Consider the following 25604-nt stretch of genomic DNA (forward strand, 5'->3'; position numbering starts at 1 on the left):
TTTTGGACAAAGTAATTCTTATACACCTGATGTGATAGTTTAGAGACTTGATCTAGTGGGCCTGTCCCACTTTACGGGGTAATTCAAGAGTTCTCCCGAGTTTCCCCTGATTCCAAACTCGGAGAATTACGGTAATAGGTACTCGGGGCTCTCGTGGACACTCTCTGTCACGAGCTTACCGCGTTTCCCGAATACTTGCCGTTAGCGTTGCAAGCCGCTAAGAGACGTCCCGAGCTCCGACATACCCGCTACGTACATTCTAGGTACTTACCACGAGTTTGATTTTTTTTTAAACCCGGGAGAGCTCTTGGATAAACTCGTATAGTGGGACAGGCCCTTTAGTTGCCCCTTTGTCCAATGGGAAGATCATTCGACAAAGGAGCAGAGTTGGCCCATCGAATCTGCGCTGCCATTCGATCATGGCTGATCTATATTTTCCCCCTCAACCCCATCCTCCTGCTCCTTCTCGTGACCTTTGACATCCGTACAAATCAAGAACCTATCAATATCAATCAATATCAGTTTTATTCGTCACTTGCACATAAATTGCAAGTGAAATGAATTTGCCAGCAGCGGTACAATGAAAAAAGAACACACAAAAACACAATAAAAATTTAACACAAACATCCACCACAGCTGAAGCCCCGGGCTCGTCTCCGGGAAAGGCCGCACCGATCCTCGATGTTATGCTACGGGGGAAGGCGACATGGGAAAAGTCGCCTCTCCGTGGAGGAGGCGACCAAAGCGGTTTCCCCCTTACCCCCCCCCCTCCACACCACTCCTCACACAAAACACACAGAGAGACATTAAAAACACACAAAAAAAAACACAAAAAATTTAAAAAGTAGAAAAAACTAACATGCTGCTGGCAGGGCTGCCACCTTGCAGCGCCCCCACCAACATTTTGCTTGGATAGCTTACAAACCCAGCAGCATGAACGTTGAACTCTCTAATTTGGAATATGTGGAAGTGTATGGGGCCCTTCTCTCCAAAGATGCTGCCTGTCCCGCTGAGTTACTCCAGCATTTTGTGTCTATCTTTGGTTTAAACCAGCATCTGCAGTTCCTTCACACACAATCATCACCCATTCACACCAGTTCTACTTTCTCATCCACTTTCTCATCCACTCCCGACACACTCGAGGCAATTTACAGAGGGCCAATTGACCTACAAACCCGCACGTTTTTCTGGATGTGGGAGGAAAGCGGAGCATCGTGGTCCTGATGGGCCGAAGGGCCTCTTTCGTGCTGTCTCTTTCGATCAAAAAAATGTGACTGACTTGAAATTGAGGCCGAATTATGCTGAGTTGATTTACTTTCTGGGAGAGGCTTTCTTTTAATAGAGCATTTCCTTCCTCTTTTCAATGTGCAAAAATAAATATTTCTGTACACTTTATGCAAAGAAGGAGACAAAGGCAGGCGCATGTGAGAGAGAGGGAGCCATTTTGTGTGAGAGTAAGAGAGAGTGTGCGAATGTCTAAGGTTCGGTGACTTCATTTTGTGGTTCCTCAATAGAGGATGTGCAAGAGCAAACGTGTTTAGTGTCAAGAGGAAGTGGTAAAAGTGGCAGTAGCTGCAGAAGGACCTGCTGAAAGAAGCACCAATCCGGCTGCCTCTTGGCAGTTTGATAGTGTCCAAGCAGACTCACAATCATGCACTTGTCTAGGGCCTCTTCTGCAGTTGTATAGGGCTCTGGTAAGACCACGTCTGGAGTATTGCGTACAGTTTTGGTCTCCTAATTTGAGGAAGGACATCCCTGTGATTGAGCAGAATTGAGAAGATCGAGGGGGGATCTTATAGAAACTGTACAAAATTCTTAAGGGGTTGGACAGGCTAGATGCAGGGAGATTGTTCCCGATGTTGGGGAAGTCCAGGACAAGGGGTCACAGTTTAAGGATAAGGGGGGAAGTCTTTTAGGACCGAGATGAGAAAAACATTTTTCACACAGAGAGTGGTGAATCTGTGAAATTCTCTGCCACAGAAGGTAGTTGAGGCCACACAGTTCATTGGCTATATTTAAGAGGGAGTTAGATGTGGCCCTTGTGGTTAAAGGCATCAGGGGTAATGGAGAGAAGGCAGGGATGGGATACTGAGTTGGATGATCAGCCATGATCATATCGAATGGCGGTGCAGGCTCGAAGGGCCGAATGATCTACTCCTGCACCTATTTTCTATGTTTCTATTGGCCAAGTATTCACATACAAGGAATTTGCCTTGGTGCTCTGCCCGCAAGTGACAACACCACAGTGACAGTTAGGGATAGACAATAGGTGCAGGAGTAGGTCCTTTGAGCCAGCGCCGCCATTCAATGTGATCATGGCTGATCATCCCCAATCAGTACCCCGTTCCTGCCTACTCCCCATATCCCCTGACTCCGCTATTTTTAAGAGCCCTATCCAGCCCTCTCTTGAAAGCCAATGACACATAAAACATTAAATATTAATAATAAAACATTATTGATTAAACACGTGAATTAAATAAAATACCAGAGCAAAAGGAGGCTACGGATTTTTGGTTATCATTGTTCAGTCCAAAGATCGGAAACATCGCCTATCCATGTTCTCCAGCGGTGCTGCCTGACCCGCTGAGTTTGTTTTAGTTCAGGTCTTGCCACGTGTACCAAGAAACAGTGAAAAACGTTTTTGCTGCGTGCTATCCATTCAGTGAATAGACTGTCCGTGATTACAATCAGCCTGTCCACAGCGTACAGATACAGGAGTTACACAAGTACATTTTGTCTGTTATTGAAAACTAGCCTCCGTAGTTCCTTGTTTGTACATTTAGTTTCAAGGGTACACAAAAAAGCTGGAGAAACTCAGCGGGTGCAGCAGCATCTATGGAGCGAAGGAAATAGGCAACGTTTCGGGCCAAAACCCTTCTTCAGAGTTTCAAGGGTGGAGTGAGTTGAGGTAATAGTGCAAGAAAAACAAAAAGATGGGAATGGCTTTTCACGTTGACGCTGGAAATGTTTGGCCCAATATTTAAAGAAAAGACACAAAGTGCCGGAGTAACTCAGTGGGTGCAGCATCTCGACAGAACGCGGATAGGTGGCCTTTTAGGTTGGGACCCTGCTTCAGACAGATTTGTGTTCAAGAAGGAACTGCAGATGCTGGAGAATCGAAGGTAGACGAAATTGCTAGAGAAACTCAGCGGGTGCTGCAGCATCTATGGAGCGAAGGAAATAGGCAACGTTTCGGGACGAAACGTTGCCTATTTCCTTCGCTCCATAGATGCTGCTGCACCCGCTGAGTTTCTCCAGCATTTTTGTGTGCCTAAGATTGTTAAGGGCTTGGACACACTAGAGGCAGGAAATATGTTCCCGATGTTCGCTCCATAGATGCTGCTGCACCCGCTGAGTTTCTCCGGCAAATTTGCCTACCTTCAGGCTGATTTGGCCCACTATTCTTTTCCTGCACACCGCGTCTATCGCACACGGGATTTTCTGAAGCACGTTACAGTCTGTTGTGCTGGGAAACATAGAAAACAGGTGCCAGAGGAGGCCATTTGGCCCCTCGAGCCAGCACCGCCATTCATTGTAATCAAGGCTGATCGTCCCCAATCAATAACCCGTGCCTGCCTTCTCCCCATATCCCCTGACTCCACTAGCCCCTAGAGCTGCTTCTTCTTGTGTATGTAAGAAGGAACTGCAGATGCTGGAGAATCGAAGGTTACACAAAAAAGCTGGAGAAACTCAGCGGGTTCTTCTTGTGTATGGCCTAAAGTTGTAAGACAACTTGTTCCGTTTGATCTCCCGTTTGTGCACGCCAGGTTGATTGCATTCGTTGAACCAGGGTGGACCACGTGAAGGTTGCAATCTCCCCCCCCCAGAGCTCTCTTAAAGATTGTGGTAGTAAATGGACCTACAGCCGAAGGGAGGAACACTTGCATACTCATCCATTCTCCTTCTTCTTCCTATCGAGTCCACACACAGGATTAGAAGTTGTTCAGCCAGAGCTGAACACACCTCTTGGCATCTGCATACAATAATAATCTTATTTATATAATAATCTTATTTATATAGCACATTTTTAGTCAACTTGCATTGACCCTAAAGTGCTTCACATAATTACATTACATTTACACACAGGCAAAGGTGGGTGAAGTGTCTTGCTCCAAGGACACAACCACAGTATGCACTCCAAGCGGGATTCGCAATCCGGCTACCTTCCGGTCGCCAGCCGAACACTTAGCCCATTGTGCCATCTGTCGCCCAATGGTGTCTGTCTTGGTGCTTCTTGTGCGTGGTGGTGGAAAGATTGGTGGAAACAGGGGCCGCGATCCACGTGAACGCTCTTTCCTTGACCCCAGAATCCATTCTGCTTTTGTGTGACATCAGTTGTAGGGTGTATATCCCGGTTTTGCGGGAAGCAGCATTTTCTATGTTGAACAAAAGCACAACTTGGCCGGCAGTATAAATAGCTGCAAACCTAAATCGGAGATAGACGCAAAGTGCCAGAGGATCTCAGCGGCTCAGGCAGCATCTCTAGAGAAAATGGATGGGGGTGACGTATCATAGAAATATAGAAAATAGATGCAGGATAAGGCCAGTAGGCCCTTCGAGCCAGCACCGCCATTCATCGTGATCACGGCTGATCGTCCCCAATCAATAACCCGTGCCTGCCTTCTCCCCATATCCCTTGATTCCACTAGCCACTGTATTTTCGGGCCATCAGGTCATTTTAAGGATAAAGGGGAAATCCTTTAGGACCGAGATGAGAAAAACATTTTTCATGTGAATGTGTGGAGTGGTGAATCTGTGGAATTCTCTGCCACAGAAGGTAGTTGAGGCCACTGTTCATTGGCTATATTTAAGAGGGAGTTAGATGTGGCCCTTGTGGCTAAAGGGATCAGGGGGTATGGAGAGAAGGCAGGGATGGGATACTGAGTTGGATGATCAGCCATGATCACATCGAATGGCGGGGCAGGCTCGAAGGGCCGAATGGCCTAATCCTACACCTATTTTCTAAGTTGCTGTTGCTGGAGTTCGCAGTCGGTCACCAACCAGGTCAGGTCCCGATGTTACCGTCCACAGGGCCCTTGGCCGAAGCCTCACACAGAAGAAATGTGTCCCGTCCGTCGTCCCCCCGTCTGCCCCCCACCCCCGTCTCCCCCCCCCCCCCACCCCTGAGTTTTGATAGCAATTTCCGTGCCTGGTTGTTCAAGAGGGGAAGAGGCAGGGAGGAAGTGAGAATGGCACTGCTGCGGAATGAGGAAACGGAGGTTAGAAGCAACAGTAAGTTTGAAAGTAGCAGCACTGCTTTCCCCCTCCCCCCACCCAGCGGTGGAGTGACACGTTGCGATGTAAACTTGGTGACTTCAGCGGCAGGGTGTGGCCAAGTATCGCCCATGTGTGCTTGTCAGATTGCGGTCGAGGGCAAGGGGACTTGTATTTTCACACATGTAAGAAAGAACTGCAGATGCCGGTAAAATCTTAGATAGACACAAAATGCCGGAGTAACTCAGCGGGTGAGGCGGCATCTCTGGAGAGAAGGAATGGGCGACGTTTCGGGACGAGACCCTCCTTCAGACTTCCTCAGTGTCTGATTTAATGGATAGATACATTTAAGGTAGACAAAAATGCAGAAGGGTAAAGAGCCTGTCCCGCTTTCCCGAGTTATTCACGAATTTTCCCGAGTTATTCACAAATTTTCCAAATTTTCCGAGTTACTCACGAATTTTCCCGAGTTATTCACGAATTTTCCCGAGTTGTTCACGAATTTCCCCTGATTATTCACGAATTTCCCCCCAGTTATTTACGAATTGTCCCGAGTTATTCACAAATTTTCCCGAGTTATTCACGAATTTTTCCCGAGTTATTCACGAATTGTCCCGAGTTATTCACGAATTTTCCCGAGTTATTCACGAATTTTCCCGAGTTATTCACGAATTTTCCCGAGTTATTCACGAATTTTCCCGGATTATTCACGAATTTTCCCGAATTATTCACGAATTCTCACGAATAATTCACGAATTCTCCCGAGTTTTCCCCTTGATTCAAACTTCGCAGAATGTTCGTAACGGGTCCATAGAAGTCCATAGATATATCGTAGTGGCTCGTTATGCCAGCTGTAGGTACTCGACTATTTCTTTTTACTCGTGAACATTTTTTATCAGGCTGGAAAAACGTCCCGACTTCCTCTCACTCTCTGTGAGAGAAAGTGTTTCCTCGTCTCCGTTCTAAATGACCTACTCCTTATTCTTAAGGAGTAAGCCATTTATCTCCTCCCGCGTTCCAAATGCGTGTGAGTTTGTAGGTTAACTGGCCCTCTGTGAATTGGTTCCTCTAGCAAAGGAATGGGTGACGTTTCGGGTCGAGACCCTTCTTCGTGGGGTGGGGGTGGGGGGCGGAAAGAAGAAAGGATGAGGCAGAGACAGTGGGCTGTGGGGGAGCTGGGAAGGAGGGAGAAAGCAGGGACTACCTGAAATTGGAGAAGTCAATGTTCATACTGCTCGGGGTATAAACTACTATGAGGTGCTGCTCCTCCATTTTACGGTGGGACTCACTCTGGCCATGGAGGAGGCCCAGGACAGAATGGTCGGATTGGGATTGGGAATGGGAGGGGGAGTTGAAGTGCTGAGCCACTGGGAGATCAGGTTGGTTATTGCAAACTGAGCAGTATCACTATCTATGAGCTCCTCTTCAAGGAGGGTGTAATGGCAGCCAAAAAAGATGTGCATATAATAATAATAATAATAATAAATTTTATTTATGGGCGCCTTTCAAGAGTCTCAAGGACACCTTACAAAAATTTAGCAAGTAGAGGAAAAACATGTAAGCTGAATGAAATAAATAGTAGGGACATGACTAGTACACAAAGTAAAGACAGAATTCAATTCAAAACACAATATGAGGCAATTCAAGCACAGATGAAAATGGAGGGGGACGTGGGGCTAAGGATAGGCAGAGGTGAAGAGATAGGTCTTGAGGCGGGACTGGAAGATGGTGAGGGACACGGAATTGCGGATCAGTTGGGGGAGGGAGTTCCAGAGCCTGGGAGCTGCCCTGGAGAAGGCTCTGTCCCCAAGACTGCGGAGGTTGGACTTGTGGATGGAGAGGAGACCGGCTGATGTGGATCTGAGGGACCGTGAGGGTTGGTAGGGGGAGAGGAGGTCAGTGAGATATGGGGGGGGGGGGAAGATGGTGGCAAAACATCCTGAGTTGTGGCAGACAAAAATGTCCCTAACCTACACGTAATGAAGGCCATGCAGTCTTTGAAATCTCGTGGATATGTAAAGGAGCAATTTGCATGGCGATACTTTTACTGGTACATGACTAATGAGGGCATCCAGTACATGCGTGACTATCTCCACCACCCTCCAGAGATCGTTCCTGCTACTCTGTGTCGCCAAACACGCTGTGAGACTGCAAGGCCTAAAGGTCCAATGGAAGATTGTCCTCGCCTCCGTGAATCTGACAGAGACAGTTATAGGCGGGCAACTCCACTTGGATCGGCCAGGAAGGCTGAAGCTGGTGCAGGGGCAGCCACAGAATTCCAGTTTAGAGGTGGATGTACCTCAGTAATTGTGCACAAATGCGCCCAGCCTGGGGGAGAAGCGGCGCCCATGTCGGGGCGGCCCAGCCCGAGGGAGGGGTGGCCTGGCGTGAGGCTGAACGGTACTCACGTGAGGGCGATCCGGCTCGGGGCTGGAACGGTGGAACGGTGGTCCGATTTTGCCGTCAGGCAGACGGTACAGATCTACAAGGACAAAAACGAACAGACTAAAAAACAGTTTTTACCCCACTGCTATAAAAGCACTAAATGTAGCCGCCAAGGAACGCAGGGGCGATACAGACTAAGGGACTGTGGTACACTGTGAAATCGACAGAAGGATGGAGGGTTGGGTGTTTATGCGTGGAGCTATTTTCGTGATATTTATTTTAGTTGTTTATCTTTTAATATTTTATCTTGTATGTATCGTTAGCTTTTAGAAATGTTTGAATGGTGCACTGGCTGGCTGACATTTTTAAATTTCGTTGTACATGGTTCATGTTACAATGACAATAAAGAAACTATTCTATTCTATTTGATGGCTGGGACGGCGTTCTGGCGCTGTGACCTGAGTCCGGGGTTCGGCCGCGGGCCAGCGGCTGCGTCAGCAGGACTGGTGGACGGCAGCTTCGACCACCCCGGGCCGCGGTGATTGAGCCGCGGGACTGTTTTTAACATCGCCCGGTGGGGTATCGCCTCAGCGCAGAGGGAGAAGAGGAGGGAAGAGACTGCAGACCCTAAGACTTTTTGCCTCCATCACAGTGAGGAGGTGCTTGGCGGACTCACTGTGGTGGATGTTAATATGTGTTTATTGGTGTTTTTTATTGTATTGTATGTATGTATGTATTGTATTGTATTGCATTGTATATCTTTATTGTCATTTCCTGAGTATTCACATACCCAGAGGAAACAAAAAAACATTGCTCAACCAGTGTCCATTCAGTGTGCATTCAAAATAAATAGAAATAAAAATACATGTATCATGAACAAATTTAACACTCTACTAAACATTCAACAGGCGTTCCGATCGGCAGCGGCACAACAGTGGCTCTGCTGCAGTGTGTCCAGGTTGGTGGTTGGTGCGCGATACTTGGCAGGGGGCAAAGTCCGTTTATCAGTCTTATAGCCTGTGGGAAGAAGCTGAGGAGCATCCTGCTGGTTTTGCAGCTAATGCTCCTGTACCCCTTCCCAGATGGCAGGATGGAGAAAATGTCATGCGATGGGTGGTTGGGGTCTTTGATGATGGAGATGGCTCTGCTGATACATCTCTTCCTGTATATGTCCAGCAGGAAAGGGAGTGGAGCACCAATAATCCTGTTGGCGGTCTTCACAATCCTGTCTAGTTGGTGCTGTTCGTACGCCTTGCAGCTCCCGAACCAGGAAGTGATGCCGTAGGTCAATGTGCTCTCGATTGTCCCCCTATAAAAAGTCCGTAGGTGTGTAGTGGGGAGACCTGCTTTACGTAGTCTCATACATACTTATGTATGACTGCAATTTCGTTCGGACTTCGGTCTGAATGACAATAAAGGGAAACCCTGTAACTTGCTCTGTAAAATAAAAGTCAAAAGAAATGTTAAAAAAAAACATTGCGGAACTGAGCGGAGGTGTTGGGCGAAGCGATCGCCAACTTGGTCCTGTTGCTCACCGGGATGTTGTCCTCTTCTTTCCCCAGGCTGAGGCGGAGGTGGCCTCTTTGAACCGCCGCATCCAGCTCGTTGAAGAGGAGTTGGACCGGGCCCAGGAGCGCCTGGCCACGGCCCTGCAGAAACTGGAGGAGGCTGAGAAGGCAGCGGACGAAAGCGAGAGGTGAGGCTGGCGGAGGTGAAAAAGCTACTTATCTTAACTACTAAACCAGGTTGGCTTCTTAAAAAACAGACACCACACAAACTGTTTGGTAGACCAGTTCAAAACTTTACTTAACATCGGCCGATGGAAGGGAGGGAGAACTCCAGTCAAGTAACCAACACAGACACTTGACTGTCCTCAGCCACCTTCCCTGAACAACAGAATTACATTGCCTTAAATAGGGTTTTTTTGTTCCCTTAACACCTTCCACAGACATTAATCATGGTCAGAGGTACAGGAAAAGGTTTCCACAGATTGCATCACAGCAAAGGCCTTTTGTTTACATGGTACAAGATATACTAACAACATTTGACCATTTGCTTTATCATTTTATTTCCACTTCCCTGGTTTTTCTTTGTCACTTGGTCCCTCATAAACATAGGTCATTTGTTTACAAAGATGTGACTGTCTATTTCTCTCTTCCTTTATTGCCTCCTCCCCCATAAACATTGGTCATTTGGTTTATGGCATCTTACTTTCAAAGATATCTCTCTAGCTCCTTCACTTGGGAGACAATGTTATCTCACACACCCCGCAACCTGAGGAAAGTTTAATTTGACACTAAATATAAGCTGTAAGCTAGCCCAGAAACCAATTTAATATCTTCTTATATTTTTAACTAAAACTCGGCTTCATCAGAGGATTCCATCGGGGGGAACTTTATTATAAGACAATAGACAGTACTGAAATGATTATATTTGGTGTAATGGAAGATGGGAATAAATTGAACACATCTCAAAATCTATTCCTTAACTATGGTTTAATAATAGCAAAAAAATTAATACTTAAATTTTGGAAGGGTACATCAATACCAACGCTTAAAATGTGGATTGCAAGTATGTTGGACACCGCTCATCTTGAGGAAATGCGATTCCTCCTAATGGATAAATCAGACCAATTCATAATGAGTTGGTCTCCATTCGTCGTTTTTTTGGAATCATATGGTGCAACACAATTGTAAAAAATAACTGTTTCAGGACTGGACGAGGGTTGGTCAAGATTATATTGTAATTGTAATTGTAATTCAAATTTATTGTCATTGTCTCAATTTGAGACAACGAAATGAATTTCCCTTACAGGCAGTATCATTAAAAAAATCACAAAGAAATAATAAAAAATAAATAATAAATAAATAATAAAACATATTAAAAATAAATTTGAAATTGAATTAAAAAAATTTTAAAAAGCACAAACACAGAAAGTCCACGACACAACATAACATATATGGCACCAAGGTGAGGAAGGCACCATAGTCCAGCCAGCCTCCCCTAATAAATAATTATCTCCTTTTCTTTTCACTATTTTCTCTCTCAACTTTCTTCATTTACTCGTTTTCTTTCTTCACACACTATATATTTCACATCTTTCTATCCTTTACTATCTAACTTCTTTTTCTTATTCTCATCTTTTTTCAATGTAACAAAAAAAAAAAAAGAAGTTGTACATAAAATGTATTATGAAAATATATATTAGGCACTTTGGTGCCATATGACTGTGCTTACTTCTAATAAAATAAAATATTTTTTTTAAAAAAGACAATAGACAGTAGGTGCAGGAGTCAATGTTGACCAATGTCTACCCCGGACACTGGTTATATCCCACGCACCAGGGACAATAAACAATAGGTGCAGGAGGAGGCCATTTAGCCCTTCGAGCCAGCACCGCCATTCACTGTGATCATGGCTGATCATCCCCAATCCTGCCTTCTCCCCATATCCCCTGACTCTATCTTGCTATCTTTAAGAGCACTATCTAGCTCTCTCTTGAAAGAATTCTCTCCAGAGAAACATAGAAGAAATTAGGTGCAGGAGTAGGCCATTCGGCCCTTCGAGCCTGCACCGCCATTCAATCAAATCATGGCTGATCATCCAACTCAGTATCCCGTACCTGCCTTCTCTCCATACCCCCTGATCCCCTTAGCCACAAGGGCCACACCTAACTCCCTCTTAAATATAGCCAATGAACTGTGGCCTCAACTACCCTCTGTGGCAGAGAGTTCCAGAGATTCACCACTCTCTGTGTGAAAAAAGTTCTTCTCATCTCGGTTTTAAAGGATTTCCCCCTTATCCTTAAGCTGTGACCCCATGTCCTGGACTTCCCCAACATCGGGAACAATCTTCCTGCATCTAGCCTGTCCAACCCCTTAAGAATTTTGTAAGTTTCTATAAGATCCCCTCTCAATCTCCTAAATTCTAGAGAGTATTCTAGAGAAATTCTAGAGACTAGAGAGAACTGGCCTCCACCGCCCTCTGAGGCAGAGAATTCCACAGACTCTCTGTGAGAAAAAGTGTTTCCTCGTCTCCATTGTAAATAGCTTACGCCTTATTCTTAAACTGTGTGTGTGGCCCCTGGTTCTGGACTCCCCCAACATCGGGAACATGTTTCCTGCCTCTATTATGTTTTAAATCAGTTCCTTCATACGCCTTATTCACAGAATCTCCCTTTTGAAGTGTTGTTTATTGTTGCAGACACTTGCGCAGTCTCCCTTCTTCAGTACGGTCATAGTAGACGTTTTGGGTCGAGGCTCTTCTTCGGACTCCAGTCGTCGCTCCAGCACCTTGCGTCCTTTTGTCAATCAATCAATCAATCAACCTTTATTGTCATCTTGCAAGCAACAGTTGTACAGTGCAAAATGAAAAGACGTTTCCCAGTGAATAGCGGAGCATCGCACATGAAATTTAAGACACTTCACACATAATAACACTAAAAAAAACAAAAAAACAATCCAGTCCCTGATGGAACAGTATAAATAGTTAAAAGCAGGTAAAAAACACAATGTTAAAATACAATAAACCAATCATAAAAAATGTCCGGGGCAGCTGATTTGAGTGGCCAGTGCCAGTTATTAAAGTGTCCGTGCCAGCCGCAGAGTCAAGTCAAGTGACTGTGAGTGCAGAGTGACTGTTTAGCAGCCTCACAGCCTGTGGTAGGAAGCTGTTTAGCAGCCTCGTAGTCCGGGCTTTGATGCTTCGATATCTCTTGCCTGATGGCAGGAGATCCAGGTGTGTGTGGAGGGGGTGCAGTTTGTCCTTGGCAATTCTCTGTGCTTTCTTCAGACAGCGGCTCTGGAACAGTTCTTGTACCGAGGGTAGGGAGTGCGCGTTAACCGGCAGTTCTTTTTATTTCTACGGGGTGTGGCTAGTATAGTTGAGCAAAAGACATTGTGGGCTGAAGGGCCTGATCCCGTGCTGTGCTGTTCCACGATTGTTCTCGCTTTGCTAGAGTGTTTTCTGCAGACTGTTTCACGTTCTCTTGCGCCCTTTTGGGTTAAAGCCATCTACAGTCGATTGTTCTCAATCCGTACCACTCGTAGCGAGGAGTGAACAGAAGCAGCATTGTCTTTCCTCATGTTGACACCCTACCAGAAGAGAGATCACACACACACACACACTGAGGCCAATGCACCAACACCCTCGACTCATCTGTAGATGCACTGCTTTTTTAATTCTAGTCCTAGGTGCCAAATAATCTCTAGATTACTAAAAGTCTCATCTTGTATGTATGTATGTTTCTGAAATACAGCCAAAACGGTACATGATAGCGCCACAATTTTAGGGGTGCCTTATGCCCCTGTCCCACTTAGGAAACCTGAACGGAAACCTCTGGAGACTTTGTGCCCCACCCAAGGTTTCCGTGCGGTTCCCGGAGGTTTTTGTCAGTCTCCCTACCTGCTTCCACTCCCTGCAACCTCCGGGAACCGCAAGGAAACCTTGGGTGGGGCGCAAAGTCTCCAGAGGTTTCCGTTCAGGTTTCCTAAGTGGGACAGGGCGTTACTCACCATTCGCCTGCGGTGGCAGTATCGAGTTTCGTTATATTTTAAAAAGTAAAACACTTTCTAAACTTTAATGACCTTTATACTGTGAATGGGACAAGTTTCAATAGACAATAGGTGCAGGAGTGGGCCCTTCGAGCCAGCACCGCCATTCAATGTGACCATGGCTGATCATCCCCAATCATTGCCCCGTTCCTGCCTTTTCTCCCCATATCCCCTGACTCCACTATCTTTAAGAGCCCTATCTAGCTCCCTCTTGAAAGTATCCAGAGAACCGGCCTCCACCGCCCTCTGAGGCAGAGAATTCCACACTCACCACTCTCTGTGTAAAAAAGTGTTTCCTCGTCTCCGTTCTAAATGGCTTGCCCCTTATTCTTAAACTGTGTGTGTGTGGCCCCTGGTTCTGGACTCCCCCAACATCGGGAACATGTTTCCTGCCTCTAGCGTGTCCAAACCCTTAACAATCATATGTTTCAGATTCAGATTCAGATTCAATTTTAATTGTCATTGTCAGTGTACAGTACAGAGACAACGAAATGCATTTAGCATCTCCCTTGAAGAGCGACATAGCAAACGATTTGAATAAAAGATAATAAGTGTCCGGGGGGGGGGGGGGGGTGGTGATTGGCAGTCACCAAGGTACGTTGTTGAGGAGAGTGACAGCCGCCGGAAAGAAGCTGTTCCTCGACCTGCTGGTTCGGCAACCGAGAGACCTGTAGCGCCTCCCGGATGGTAGGAGGGTAAACAGTCCATGGTTGGGGTGAGAGCAGTCCTTGGCGATGCTGAGCGCCCTCCGCAGACAGCGCTTGCTTTGGACAGACTCAATGGAGCGGAGCGTGGAACCGGTGATGCGTTGGGCAATTTTCACCACCCTCTGCAATGCCTTCCGGTCGGAGACAGAGCAGTTGCCATACCATACTGTGATGCAGTTGGTAAGGATGCTCTTGATGGTGCAGCGGTAGAAGTTCACCAGGATCTGAGGAGATATCAATGAGATATCCTCTCATCCTTCTGAACTCCAGAGTGTACAAGCCCAGCCGCTCCATTCTCTCAGCATATGACAGTCCAGCCATCCCGGGAATAAGCTGACTCTGTATTCCCTCAATGGCAAGAATGTCCTTCGTCAAATTGGATCGAACATGCGTGTGTTCCGGCAGCTAAAGCCGGAGGAACCGCCGCCTGCAGCTGACTGGGGAGTGTTGTCCTTGTCTTCCCAGGGGGATGAAGGTGATTGAGAACCGGGCCCTGAAGGATGAGGAGAAGATGGAACTGCAAGAGATCCAACTCAAAGAAGCCAAACACATCGCAGAGGAGGCAGATCGCAAGTATGAGGAGGTGAGTGCGACACAGGGTGGTGAGAGGGACATGCAGGTCGGGGTGCCACCTTGCTGTTGAGCTAAAATGGCCGCCTTCTGGACAGCCATTTTGGGGTCAGAAAGAGCAGTGGATTGGCAAGGGGGTTGTCTCGTTTAGAAAATGCTTTATCCAGACTACAAAATAGGTGCATTCGGCCCTTCGAGCCAGCAGAGCCATTCATTGTGATCATGGCTGTTCGTCCCCAATCAATAACCCGTGTCTGCCTTCTCCCCATATCCCTTGACTCCACCTAGCCCCTAGAGCTCTATCTAACTCTCTTAAATCCATCCAGTGACTTGGCCTCCACTGCCCTCTGTGGCAGGGAATTCCACAAATTCACAACTCTCTGGGTGAAAAAGAGCCTGCGCCGCCATTCAATATGATCATGGCTGATCATTCAACTCAGTATCCCATACCTGCCTTCTCTCCATCCCTTTAGCCACAAGGGCCACATCTAACTCCCTCTTAAATATAGCCAATGAACTGGCCTCAACTACCTTCTGTGGCAGAGAATTCCACAGATTCACCACTCTCGGTGTGAAAAATGTTTTCCTCATCTCGGTCCTAAAAGATTTCCCCCTTATCCTTAAACTGTGACCCCTTGTTCTGAACATCCCTTTACTTTGAACCTCATAGTATCCATAGCTACTCTACTAGTTTCCCTTACCTCACATAATTCAATATCCTTCTCCTTGGTGAATACCGAAGAAAAAAAATTGTTCAATATCTCCCCCATCTCTTTTGGCTCTGCAGATAGCTGTCCACTCTGTCTCTCCAATGGACCAATTTTATCCCTCGTTATCCTTTTGCTATTAATATAGCTGTAGAAACCCTTTGGATTTACTTTCACCTTACTTGCCAAAGCAACCTCATATCTTCTTTTAGCTTTTCTAATTTCTTTCTTAAGATTCTTTCTTTCTTAAGATTATTGCGGACTGAGCGGAGGTGTTCGGCGAAACGATCGCCCAACCTACGCTTAGTCTCCCCGATGTAAATCAGTACAATGTAAACCGAGTACAAGCCGAGTCTATCCAGTCTTTCTTCATATGAAAGTCCTGCCATCCCAAGGACAAGATGGCAGCGAGTTGGCCTTGACTTGTCAGCCGTCCTCTCTTGCAGGTGGCCCGCAAGCTGGTGATCATTGAGGGTGACCTTGAGCGGACCGAGGAGCGGGCGGAGGTGACGGAGTCGTAAGTATTTGTTTCCAGCCACCCAGTTCTGTCTGCCGGTGAGCATGGGCATGTCCCCCTAATGCACGTCCCTCGGGGTTTGGGTCACGGGGACAAGTCTCGACCATCCACTTGGTTTCCTGCAGTATCATTTACCCCTCGGTAACGTTCCCACGGGCCTTGCGTTCAGGCAAGAGATCGAAGGTAGACACAAAACGGCGGAGTAACTCAGCGGGACAGGTGGCATCTCTGGAGAGAAGGAATGGGTGACCCTTCGGGTCGAGACCCCTCTTCAGACTCTGACCCAGTCTGAAACATAGAAACATAGAAAATAGGTGCAGGAGTAGAGCCTTCGAGCCTGCACCGCCATTCAATATGATCATGGCTGATCATCCAACTCAGTATCCCGTACCTGCCTTCTCTCCATACCCCCTGATCCCATTTAGCCACAAGGGCCACATCTAACTCCCTCTTAAATATAGACAGAGGGGGAGAGGGAGAAACAAGGGGGAGAGAGAGTGGGGGAGAGAGAGAGGCAGTGGGGAGAAAGGAAGACGTGGGTAGATAGACGGAGGGAGAGAGACGGGAGGGTGAGTGTTATTAATCGATCAATAACCCGTGCCTGCCTTCTCCCCATATCCCCTTGATTCCACCAGCCCCTAGGAGCAGGCCATTCGGCCCTTCGAGCCTGCACCGCCATTCAATATGATCATGGCTGATCATCCAACTCAGTATCCCGTACCTGCCTTCTCTCCATACCCCTTTGATCCCTTAAACCACAAGGGCCACATCCAACTCCCTCTTAAATATAGCCAATGAACTGTGTGGCCTCAACTACCTTCTGTGGCAGAGAATTCCAGAAATTCACCACTCTCTGTGTGAAAAATGTTTTCCTCATCTCGGTCCTAAAAGATTTCCCCCTTATCCTTAAACTGTGTGTGTGGCCCCTTGTTCTGGACTTCCCCAACATCGGGAACAATCTTCCTGCATCTAGCCTGTCCAACCCCTTAAGAATTTTGTAAGTTTCTATAAGATCCCCCCTCAATCTTCTGAATTCTAGCGAGTACAAACCGAGTCTATCCAGTCTTTCTTCATATGAAAGTCCTGCCATCCCAGGAATCAGTCTGCTGAACCTTCTCTGTACTCCCTCTATGGCAAGAATGTCTTTCCTCAGATTAGGAGACCAAAACTGCACACAATACTCCAGGAGTGGTCTCACCAAGACCCTGTACAACTGCAGTAGAACCTCCCTGCTTCTATACTCAAATCCTTTTGCTATGAATGCTAACATACCATTCGCCTTCTTCACTGCCTGCTGCACCTGCATGCCTACTTTTAATGACTGGTGTACCATGACACCCAGGTCTCGTTGCATCTCCCCCTTTCCTAATCGATCCTGAAGAAGGATCTCGACCCGAAACATCAACTATCTCTTCTCTCCAGAGATGCCGCCCGTCCCGCTGAGTTACTCCGGCGTTTTAGTTTAATTTAGTTCAGAGATACAGAGGCCCATCCCGACTACTGGTTGTACGTTCTCCCCGTGACCTGTGTGAAACCAACTGGATGTTTGAGGCTTGAGCTGGTGAAGGTGTCTCTTTCCTGAGGTGATTACGATTTTGTTTTGTCCGACTCGAAACGTCCTCCAGATCCGCTGCCCGACCCGCTGAGTTACTCCAGCACTTTGAATATCTTTTTATTGTTGTGGCCCAGATAACGCGGTGTGTGGGATCGTGGATCGATCACCCGCTCGCGCCGATTCTTACGTTATCCCACGTTCTCATCCACTCCCGACACACAAATTTACAGAGGGGGCGATTAACCTACCAACCTGCACACGCACGTCCTTGGGACCATTGACCAACAAGCCTGGATGTCTTTGGGAGGAAACCGGAGCACCCGGAGGAAACCCACACAGTCACAGGGAGAACATGACAGCTACGCACATGCACGTGTGCACACAGACACGCACGCACATGTACACGCACACACACACACACACAGAGACACGCACACAGACGCGCGCACACACGCACACACTGAGCCACACACACGCACAGAGGCGCACATGCATAGAGACACACAGGGACACCGCACGCACACACATACACACACGTGCACACACATTCGCAGATACTCACACACAAAGGCACACAAATAGACACACACACACACTGAGGCACACACACACTGAGGCACACACACACACACACACTGAGGCGCACACACACACACAAACTGAGGCGCGCACACACACACACACACACACACACTGAGGCACACACACACACACACTGAGGCACGCACACACAGGCACACACACACACACACTGAGGCACACACACACACACACACACACTGAGGCACACACACACACACACTGAGACACACACAAACACACAGTGACACACACACACTGACACTGACACACACACACACGCGCACACACACTGAGGCACACACACACACACACACTGAGGCACACACACACACACTGAGGCACACACACACACACCACCTGAGGTCAGGATTAAACCCCGGGTCTCCTGCACTGCGAGGCAGCAGCCCCACCCGCTGCGCTCCCGACCAACGGCCAGGCATTCTACTGGAGGGAAAGAGACACCTTCCCCATTGTAACATGCTCTCTCTCGTTCATCGTTGCAATCTACTTGGGGGTAATTCAGGAGCAGCAAAGACCTCACCATGACTTGTGTTCTCCCCTTTTGTTTCTGTGCCCCCCTTTTTTTTTTTTTTCTCTCTCTTCTCTGGTTTCTTTGCATGCCGTTCGTTCGTGACCAAACCATCCCATTTGACGCATGACCTCACCCCCCCCTCCCGCCGCGCCCTTGCATGCACCCACGTGGACACTAACAGCACCCTGCGGAAACTGGAGGAGGAACTTAGAACCAGGGATCAGTCTTTCAAAGGCATGCTGGCGTTAGAGGAAAAGGTACTGGACTCTCTTCTGCTGTTGTGTCCTCACTTGCTTGTGTCGAGCCACGGGGAGACGTTTTTTTTTTTGGTGGGGGGGGGGGGGGAGGGGTGCTGTGGGGGGGGGGGGGGAGAGAGGGGATGCGGAGGAGCAAAGATATTGGGAGAGCCGCCATTTTGTTGGCATGTAAAACAGACACAAAATGGCGGACACAACACCCAGGCAGCATCTCCGGAGGCACAGTGGAAAAAATCTCTTGTTGCGCGCTAACCAGTCAGCGGAAAGACAATACATGATCACAATCGAGCCGTCCACAGTGTACAGATACAGGATAGAAACATAGACAATGGGCGCAGGAGTAGAGGCCATTCGGCCCTTCGAGCCTGCACCGCCATTCGATATGATCATGGCTGATCATCCAACTCAGTATCCCATCCCTGCCTTCTCTCCATACCCCCTGATCCCTTTAGCCACAAGGGCCACTATCCTTGTAATGAATCAACAAATGGAATCCATGTCTTCGAAAATTGCTCTGGTTTTCCTGCTAATACGTCTCATATTTTCAGCATCCCCTTAGCCACATCTAACTCCCTCTTAAATATAGCCAATGAACTGTGTGGCCTCAACTACCTTCTGTGGCAGAGAATTCCACAGATTCACCACTCTCTGTGTAAAAAATGATTTTCTCATCTCGGTCCTAAAACATAGAAACATAGAAATTAGGTGCAGGAGTAGGCCATTCGGCCCTTCGAGCCTGCACCGCCATTCGATATGATCATGGCTGATCATCCAACTCAGTATCCCATCCCTGCCTCCTCTCCATACCCTCTGATCCCCTTAGCCACAAGGGCCACATTTAACTCCCTCTTAAATATAGCCAATGAACTGTGTGGCCTCAACTACTTTCTGTGGCAGAGAATTCCACAGATTCACCACTCTCTGTGTAAAAAATGATTTTCTCATCTCGGTCCTAAAAGACTTCCCTCTTATCCTTAACTGTGTGACCCCCTTGTTCTGGACTTCCCCAACATCAGGAACAATCTTCCTGCATCTAGCCTATCCAACCCCTTAAGAATTTTTAAGAAGGAACTGCAGATGCTGAAGAATCGAAGGTACACAAAAAAGCTGGAGAAACTCAGCGGGTGCAACAGCATCTATGGAGCGAAAGTCTGAAGAAGAGTTTCGGCCCGAAACGTTGCCTATTTCCTTCGCTCCACAGATGCTGCTGCACCCGCTGAGTTTCTCCAGCTTTTTTGTGTACCCTTAAGAATTTTGTAAGTTTCTATAAGATCCCCCCTCAATCTTCTGAATTCTAGCATAAGGCAATGACGTTTAGTGCAAGGTAAAGCCCGATCAAGGATAGTCCGAGGGTCACCAAATAGGTAGATAGCAGGTCGACAAAAATGCTGGTGAAATTCAGCGGGTGAGGCAGCATCTATGGAGCGAAGGAAATAGGTGACGTTTCGGGTCGAGACCCTTCCTCAGACTCTATATCAGTGGTTCCCAACTTATTTTGGCCATGCCCCACCTAATCACCTCTAAAATCCTGATGCCCCCCCCCCCCCTTGCTTTCCCTTGAGAGAAAACGGAGGAAATAGATATTATACGGGTAACTTAGCAAAAGCTCTTTGAATCGCATTTCTAAATCCAATTCAATAAATAAGGTTCTCTCGTGACCTCGTGCGACGTGCATGTAGAGCGATGGCGCGGTGATTATGTAATAACTACACAATAAAGACCTTTTTTACCCCCAAAAAAATTATTTACTCAAAATAACATCTGAAACATAAACTACATATGTTTACCTGATGGAAAATCCAAAAAAATCAAAATCGAAAATTTGGACCCAGACCTCCTTAGTCGCACTCAATTGCCCCCCCCCCCCCCCCCCCCCCCCCCCTAAAAATCAAATTGCCCCCCTGTGGGGCGTACGCCCCACGTTGGGAACCATTGGGCTATACCTCTCGTTTCTGAGTCTGAGGAAGGGTCTCAGCCCGAAACGTCACCCATTCCTTCGCTCCATAGATGCTGCCTCACCCGCTGAGTTTCTCCAGAACTTTTGTCTGCCTTCGATTTTCCAGCATCTGCAGTTCCTTCTTAAAGGCTTCGTACAGGGACGTGTCGATGCAAGGCCTACATCAGCAAATGGGGGCCTATGCAGATGTGGCAGGCACAGAAAGTGAGCGTGGAACATCTGTATCACCCATGCCACACCTACTAAGATGACCATCTCTTGGTGAACAATACTGCTGGAGAATAGACAATAGGTGCAGGAGTAGAGGCCTCTCGACCCTTCGAGCCAGCACCAGCACCGCCATTCAATGTGATCATGGCTGATCATCCCCAATCAGTACCCCGTTCCTGCCTTCTCCCCATATCCCCTGACTACGCCATCTTTAAGAGCCCTATCTAGCTCTCTCTTGAAAGCATCCAGAGAACCGCCCTCTGAGGTAGAGAATTTCACAGACTCACAACTCTCTGTGAGAAAAAGTCTTTCCTCGTCTCCGTTCTAAATGGCCTACCCCTTATTCTTAAACTGTGTGTGTGTGGCCCCTGGTTCTGGACTCCCCCAACACCGGGAACATGTTTCCTGCCTCTAGCGTGTCCAAACCCTTAACAATCTTATATGTTTCAATGAGATTGCCTCTCATCCTTCTAAACTCCAGAGTGTACAAGCCCACAGCCGCTCCATTCTCTCAGCATGTGACAGTCCCGCCATCCCGGGAATTAACCTGGTGAGCCTACGCTGCACTCCCTCAATAGCAAGAATGTCCTTCCTCAAATTAGGGGACCAAAACTGAGCATCTAGTGGTGGCAATCGAGAAGGCTGTCGACGGTGCAAGAGGCTGTCCCAACATTTGAAACATTGACAATGGACACGATAGAAAGAAGAAGCCTCAGAATGAAAGGACGTTTCTTTAGGAAGATGAGCAGGAATTTCTTTAGTCAGAGGGCGGTGAATCTGTGGAACTCATTGCCACGGAAGGCTGTGGAGGCCAAGTCAGTGGATATTTTTAAGGCAGAGATGGATATGGGTGTTTTCGTAAATAAGGGTACCAACTAGATACTAAGGGATGTAGTTCAAATTCAAGTGAGTTTATTGTCATGTGTCCCTGTATAGGACAATGAAATTCTTGCTTTGCTTCAGCACGCAGAACATAGTAGGCATTTACTACAAAACAGATCAGTGTGTCCATATACCATAATATAAATATATACATACACATGAATAAATAAACTGATAAAGTGCAAATAACAGAAAATGGGTTATTAATAATCAGAGTTTTGTCCGAGCCAGGTTTAATAGCCTGATGGCTGTGGGGAAGTAGATATTCCTGAACCTGGTTGTTGCAGTCTTCAGGCTCCTGTACCTTCTACCTGAAGGTAGCAGTGAGATGAGTGTGTGGCCAGGATGGTGTGTGGGTCTTTGATGGTACTGCCAGCTAGAGATAGATCAGTCATGAACGAATGGTGGGGTAGACCTGAGGGGGCCGAATGGCCTGATTCTGCTCCTATCACTTATGAACTCATAGAAACATAGAAATTAGGTGCAGGAGTAGGCCATTCGGCCCTTCGAGCCTGCACCGCCATTCAATATGATCATGGCTGATCATCCAACTCAGTATCCCGTACCTGCCTTCTCTCCACACCCCCTGATCCCCTTAGCCACAAGGGCCACATCTAACTCCCTCTTAAATATAGCCAATGAACTGTGGCCTCAACTACCCTCTGTGGCAGAGAGTTCCAGAGATTCACCACTCTCTGTGTGAAAAAAGTTCTTCTCATCTCGGTTTTAAAGGATTTCCCCCTTATCCTTGAGCTGTGACCCCTTGTCCTGGACTTCCCTAACATCGGGAGCAATCTTCCTGCATCTAGCCTGTCCAACCCCTTAAGAATTTTGTAAGTTTCTATAAGATCCCCTCTCAATCTCCTAAATTCTAGAGAGTATAAACCAAGTCTATCCAGTCTTTCTTCATAAGACAGTCCTGACATCCCAGGGATCAGTCTGGTGAACCGTCTCTGCACTCCCTCTATGGCAATAATGTCCTTCCTCAGATTTGGAGACCAAAACTGCACGCAATACACCAGGTGTGGTCTCGCCAAGACCCTGTACAACTGCAGTAGAACCTCCCTGCTCCTATACTCAAATCCTTTTGCAATGAAAGCTAACATACCATTTGCTTTCTTTACTGCCTGCTGCACCTGCGTGCCTACCTTCAATGACTGGTGTACCATGACACCCAGGTCTCGCTGCATCTCCCCCTTTCCCAATCAGCCACCATTTAGATAATAGTCTGCTTTCCCGTTTTTGCCCCCAAAATGGATAACCTCACATTTATCCACATTATACTGCATCTGCCAAACATTTGCCCACTCACCCAGCCTATCCAAGTCACCTCTCCATACCCCCTGATCCCCTTAGCCACAAGGGCCACATCTAACTCCCTCTTAAATATAGCCAATGAACTGTGGCCTCAACTACCCTCTGTGGCAGAGAGTTCCAGAGATTCACCACTCTCTGTGTGAAAAAGTTCTTCTCATCTCGGTTTTAAAGGATTTCCCCCTTATCCTTAAGCTGTGACCCCTTGTCCTGGACTTTTTTCACACAGAGAGTGGTGAATCTCTGGAACTCTCTGCCACAGAGGGTAGTTGAGGCCAGTTCTTTGGCTATATTTAAGAGGGAGTTAGATGTGGCTAAGGGGATCAGGGGGTATGGAGAGAAGGCAGGTACGGGATACTGAGTTGGATGATCAGCCATGATCATATTGAATGGCGGTGCAGGCTCGAAGGGCCGAATGGCCTACTCCTGCACCTAATTTCTATGTTTCTATGCTTCCCTAACATCTCCCGAGAGAAGAAATAAGCGATCGTTTCCGGGTCGAGACCCTTCCTCAGACCGAGACCCCCCCCCCCCCCCTCTCAGTCTGAAGAAGGGTCCCGACCCGAAACGTCGCCTGATCCTTTTCACCACAGATGCTGCCTGGCCCGCCGAGAAAGTTTGTGTCAATCTTCTCATCTGCAGTTCCTTCCGGCGTGCGTTGCCTCGGGAGTCAACTAATTATTCTTGTAACCTCCAACGTTGGATCGTGCGTTCCCGGCTAATTCAATATTGTCCCATTTGCAGTTTCTATTAACCTATGAGCTCCGTGGGAGTGGCGGTGTTTTGCTGCACTGGTTTTATGCTGTTAACGGTTTCAACGCATTTATTCATTCATTCAGTCCACGTCAGATTTCACACTTCATCCAAGTAACCGTTTCTAACTGCCCTTACCGACCCCCCCGTTGCCTAATTCCTCTTCCACCACCCACTTATCCAATCTAATCTTCCATATCAACATGCCTTTTGCCTTAAACATTATTTCTCATCGCTGTCTTGTCTTCCCACTGTGCACTGCATCCTTGTCTGCTGTCTGTCTGTCTCCAGTTCCATCTGTCTGTGGATAAAAAGATGGGAGGAATAGATCGGGTAGATGCACAGAGTCTCTTGCCCAGAGTAGGTGAATCGTGGACCAGAGGACACGGGTTCAAGGTGGAACAGGGAGACAGATCAAGCTGCCTGGAGGAACTAGCGATGGCAAACAAGACAGCTTATCCCAATAGACAATAGGTGCAGGAGTAGAGGCCATTCGGCCCTTCGAGTACCTTCCAGCACCACCATTCAATATGATCATGGCTGATCATCCCCAATCTATCTGAAGAAGGGTTTCGGCCCGAAACTTTGCCTATTTCCTTCGCTCCATAGATGCTGCTGCACCCGCTGAGTTTCTCCAGCGTTTTTGTGTACATCCCCAATCATTACCTCGTGCCTGCCTTCTCCCCTGACTGCGCTATCTTTAAGAGCCCTATCTAGCTCTCTCTTGAAAGAATTCTCTCCAGAGAACCTACCTCTGAGGCAGAGAATTCCACAGACTCACAACTCTCTGCGTGGAAAAAGTGTTTCCTCATCTGCGTTCTAAATGGCTTACCCCTTATTCTTAAACTGTGTGTGTGTGTGTGTGGCCCCTGGTTCTGGGCTCCCCCCAACATCAGGAACACGTTTCCTGCCTCTAGCGTGTCCAAACCCTTAATAATCTTATATATGTTTCAATTAGTCAGAGGGTGGTGAATCTGTGGAACTCGTTGCTGCAGAAGGCTGTGGAGGCCAAGTCGGTGGATATTTTTTAACGCAGAGATAGGCAGAGTCTTGATTAGAACTGGTGTCAAGGGTTATGGGGAGAAGGCAGGAAAATGGGATTAGGAGGCAGAGATCGTGGGGAACATGTTTAGAAACGTAGAAATTAGGTGCAGGAGTAGAGGCCATTCGGCCCTTCGAGCCTGCACCAGCACCGCCATTCAATATGATCATGGCTGATCATCCAACTCAGTATCCCGTACCTGCCTTCTCTCCATACCCCCTTTTACAGCCTCTAGAATCAATCAATATTTATTACATGTCATTTGAACCTCAATGAGGCTCAAACGAAACTCCGTTTCCACAGCCATACACGCAGAGACAATTTCCTACAGACATACACACAATTCAATTTACAAAAACATCCATCACAGTGAACCCACTGTGATGGAAGGCAAAGTCTTTTCTCTCCCCCGTTTTTATTTCTCTCCCGATGTCGAAGCCCCAGGCGGGTGATGATAAGTCCCACGGCCATTTTTAGGGGCGATGTACGGCCCCGCTCCCGGTCTAAGTGTCACGAAGTTGGAGCCCCCGGCGGGCGCTGGAATGTCCCACGGGCATGAAGCCGCGCCGGGCGATGTACGGCCCCGCTCCGGGTCCTTCCAACCCCGCGACACGGGCTAGAGAAGTCGCGTTGCGGGAGCTCCGGGAAGCGTTCTCTCTCTCCACCCGGACCCGGCGAGCTCCCCGTGTCCCAGTCCACCGGACCTGCGGCCTCAGCTGGAGCCTCCGAGCCACGTGGTCGGGCCGCAGTAGCGAACCACCGCCGCTCCCCGCGCTCCGATGCTGGCACGCCCGGTAAGTAGGTCCGCAGCTCCACGGGCTCCGTGACTGGAGCCTCCAGGTCCAACCCCTCGACAACGGAGACCCGA

The 25604-nt window shown here is 47.8% G+C and overlaps 2 protein-coding genes across 2 annotated transcripts in view; both read left to right on the forward strand.

The window, feature by feature from the left end:
* LOC129716190 (tropomyosin alpha-3 chain-like) overlaps positions 1-25604 on the forward strand; it is a 54701-nt gene that overhangs the window by 24786 nt on the left and 4311 nt on the right. The window contains 3 exon segments of the mRNA XM_055666059.1: positions 9162-9295; positions 14324-14441; positions 15582-15652. Of these exon segments, the coding sequence (XP_055522034.1) occupies positions 9162-9295; positions 14324-14441; positions 15582-15652 (323 nt within the window).
* On the forward strand, positions 7142-7989 carry LOC129716191 (40S ribosomal protein S10-like). Its single transcript, XM_055666060.1, has one exon. The coding sequence runs from the start codon at positions 7194-7196 to the stop codon at positions 7815-7817; it is 624 nt and encodes a 207-aa protein (XP_055522035.1). The 5' UTR covers positions 7142-7193; the 3' UTR covers positions 7818-7989.

This window comes from Leucoraja erinacea, unplaced genomic scaffold (genome assembly GCF_028641065.1).
Source record: "Leucoraja erinacea ecotype New England unplaced genomic scaffold, Leri_hhj_1 Leri_183S, whole genome shotgun sequence".
NCBI lineage: Eukaryota > Metazoa > Chordata > Chondrichthyes > Rajiformes > Rajidae > Leucoraja > Leucoraja erinaceus.

What these genes read in the sequence shown, in the direction of transcription:
- LOC129716191 (XM_055666060.1), top strand. Translation starts at nt 7,194, where the DNA reads ATGAAGGCCATGCAGTCTTTGAAATCTCGTGGATATGTAAAGGAGCAA.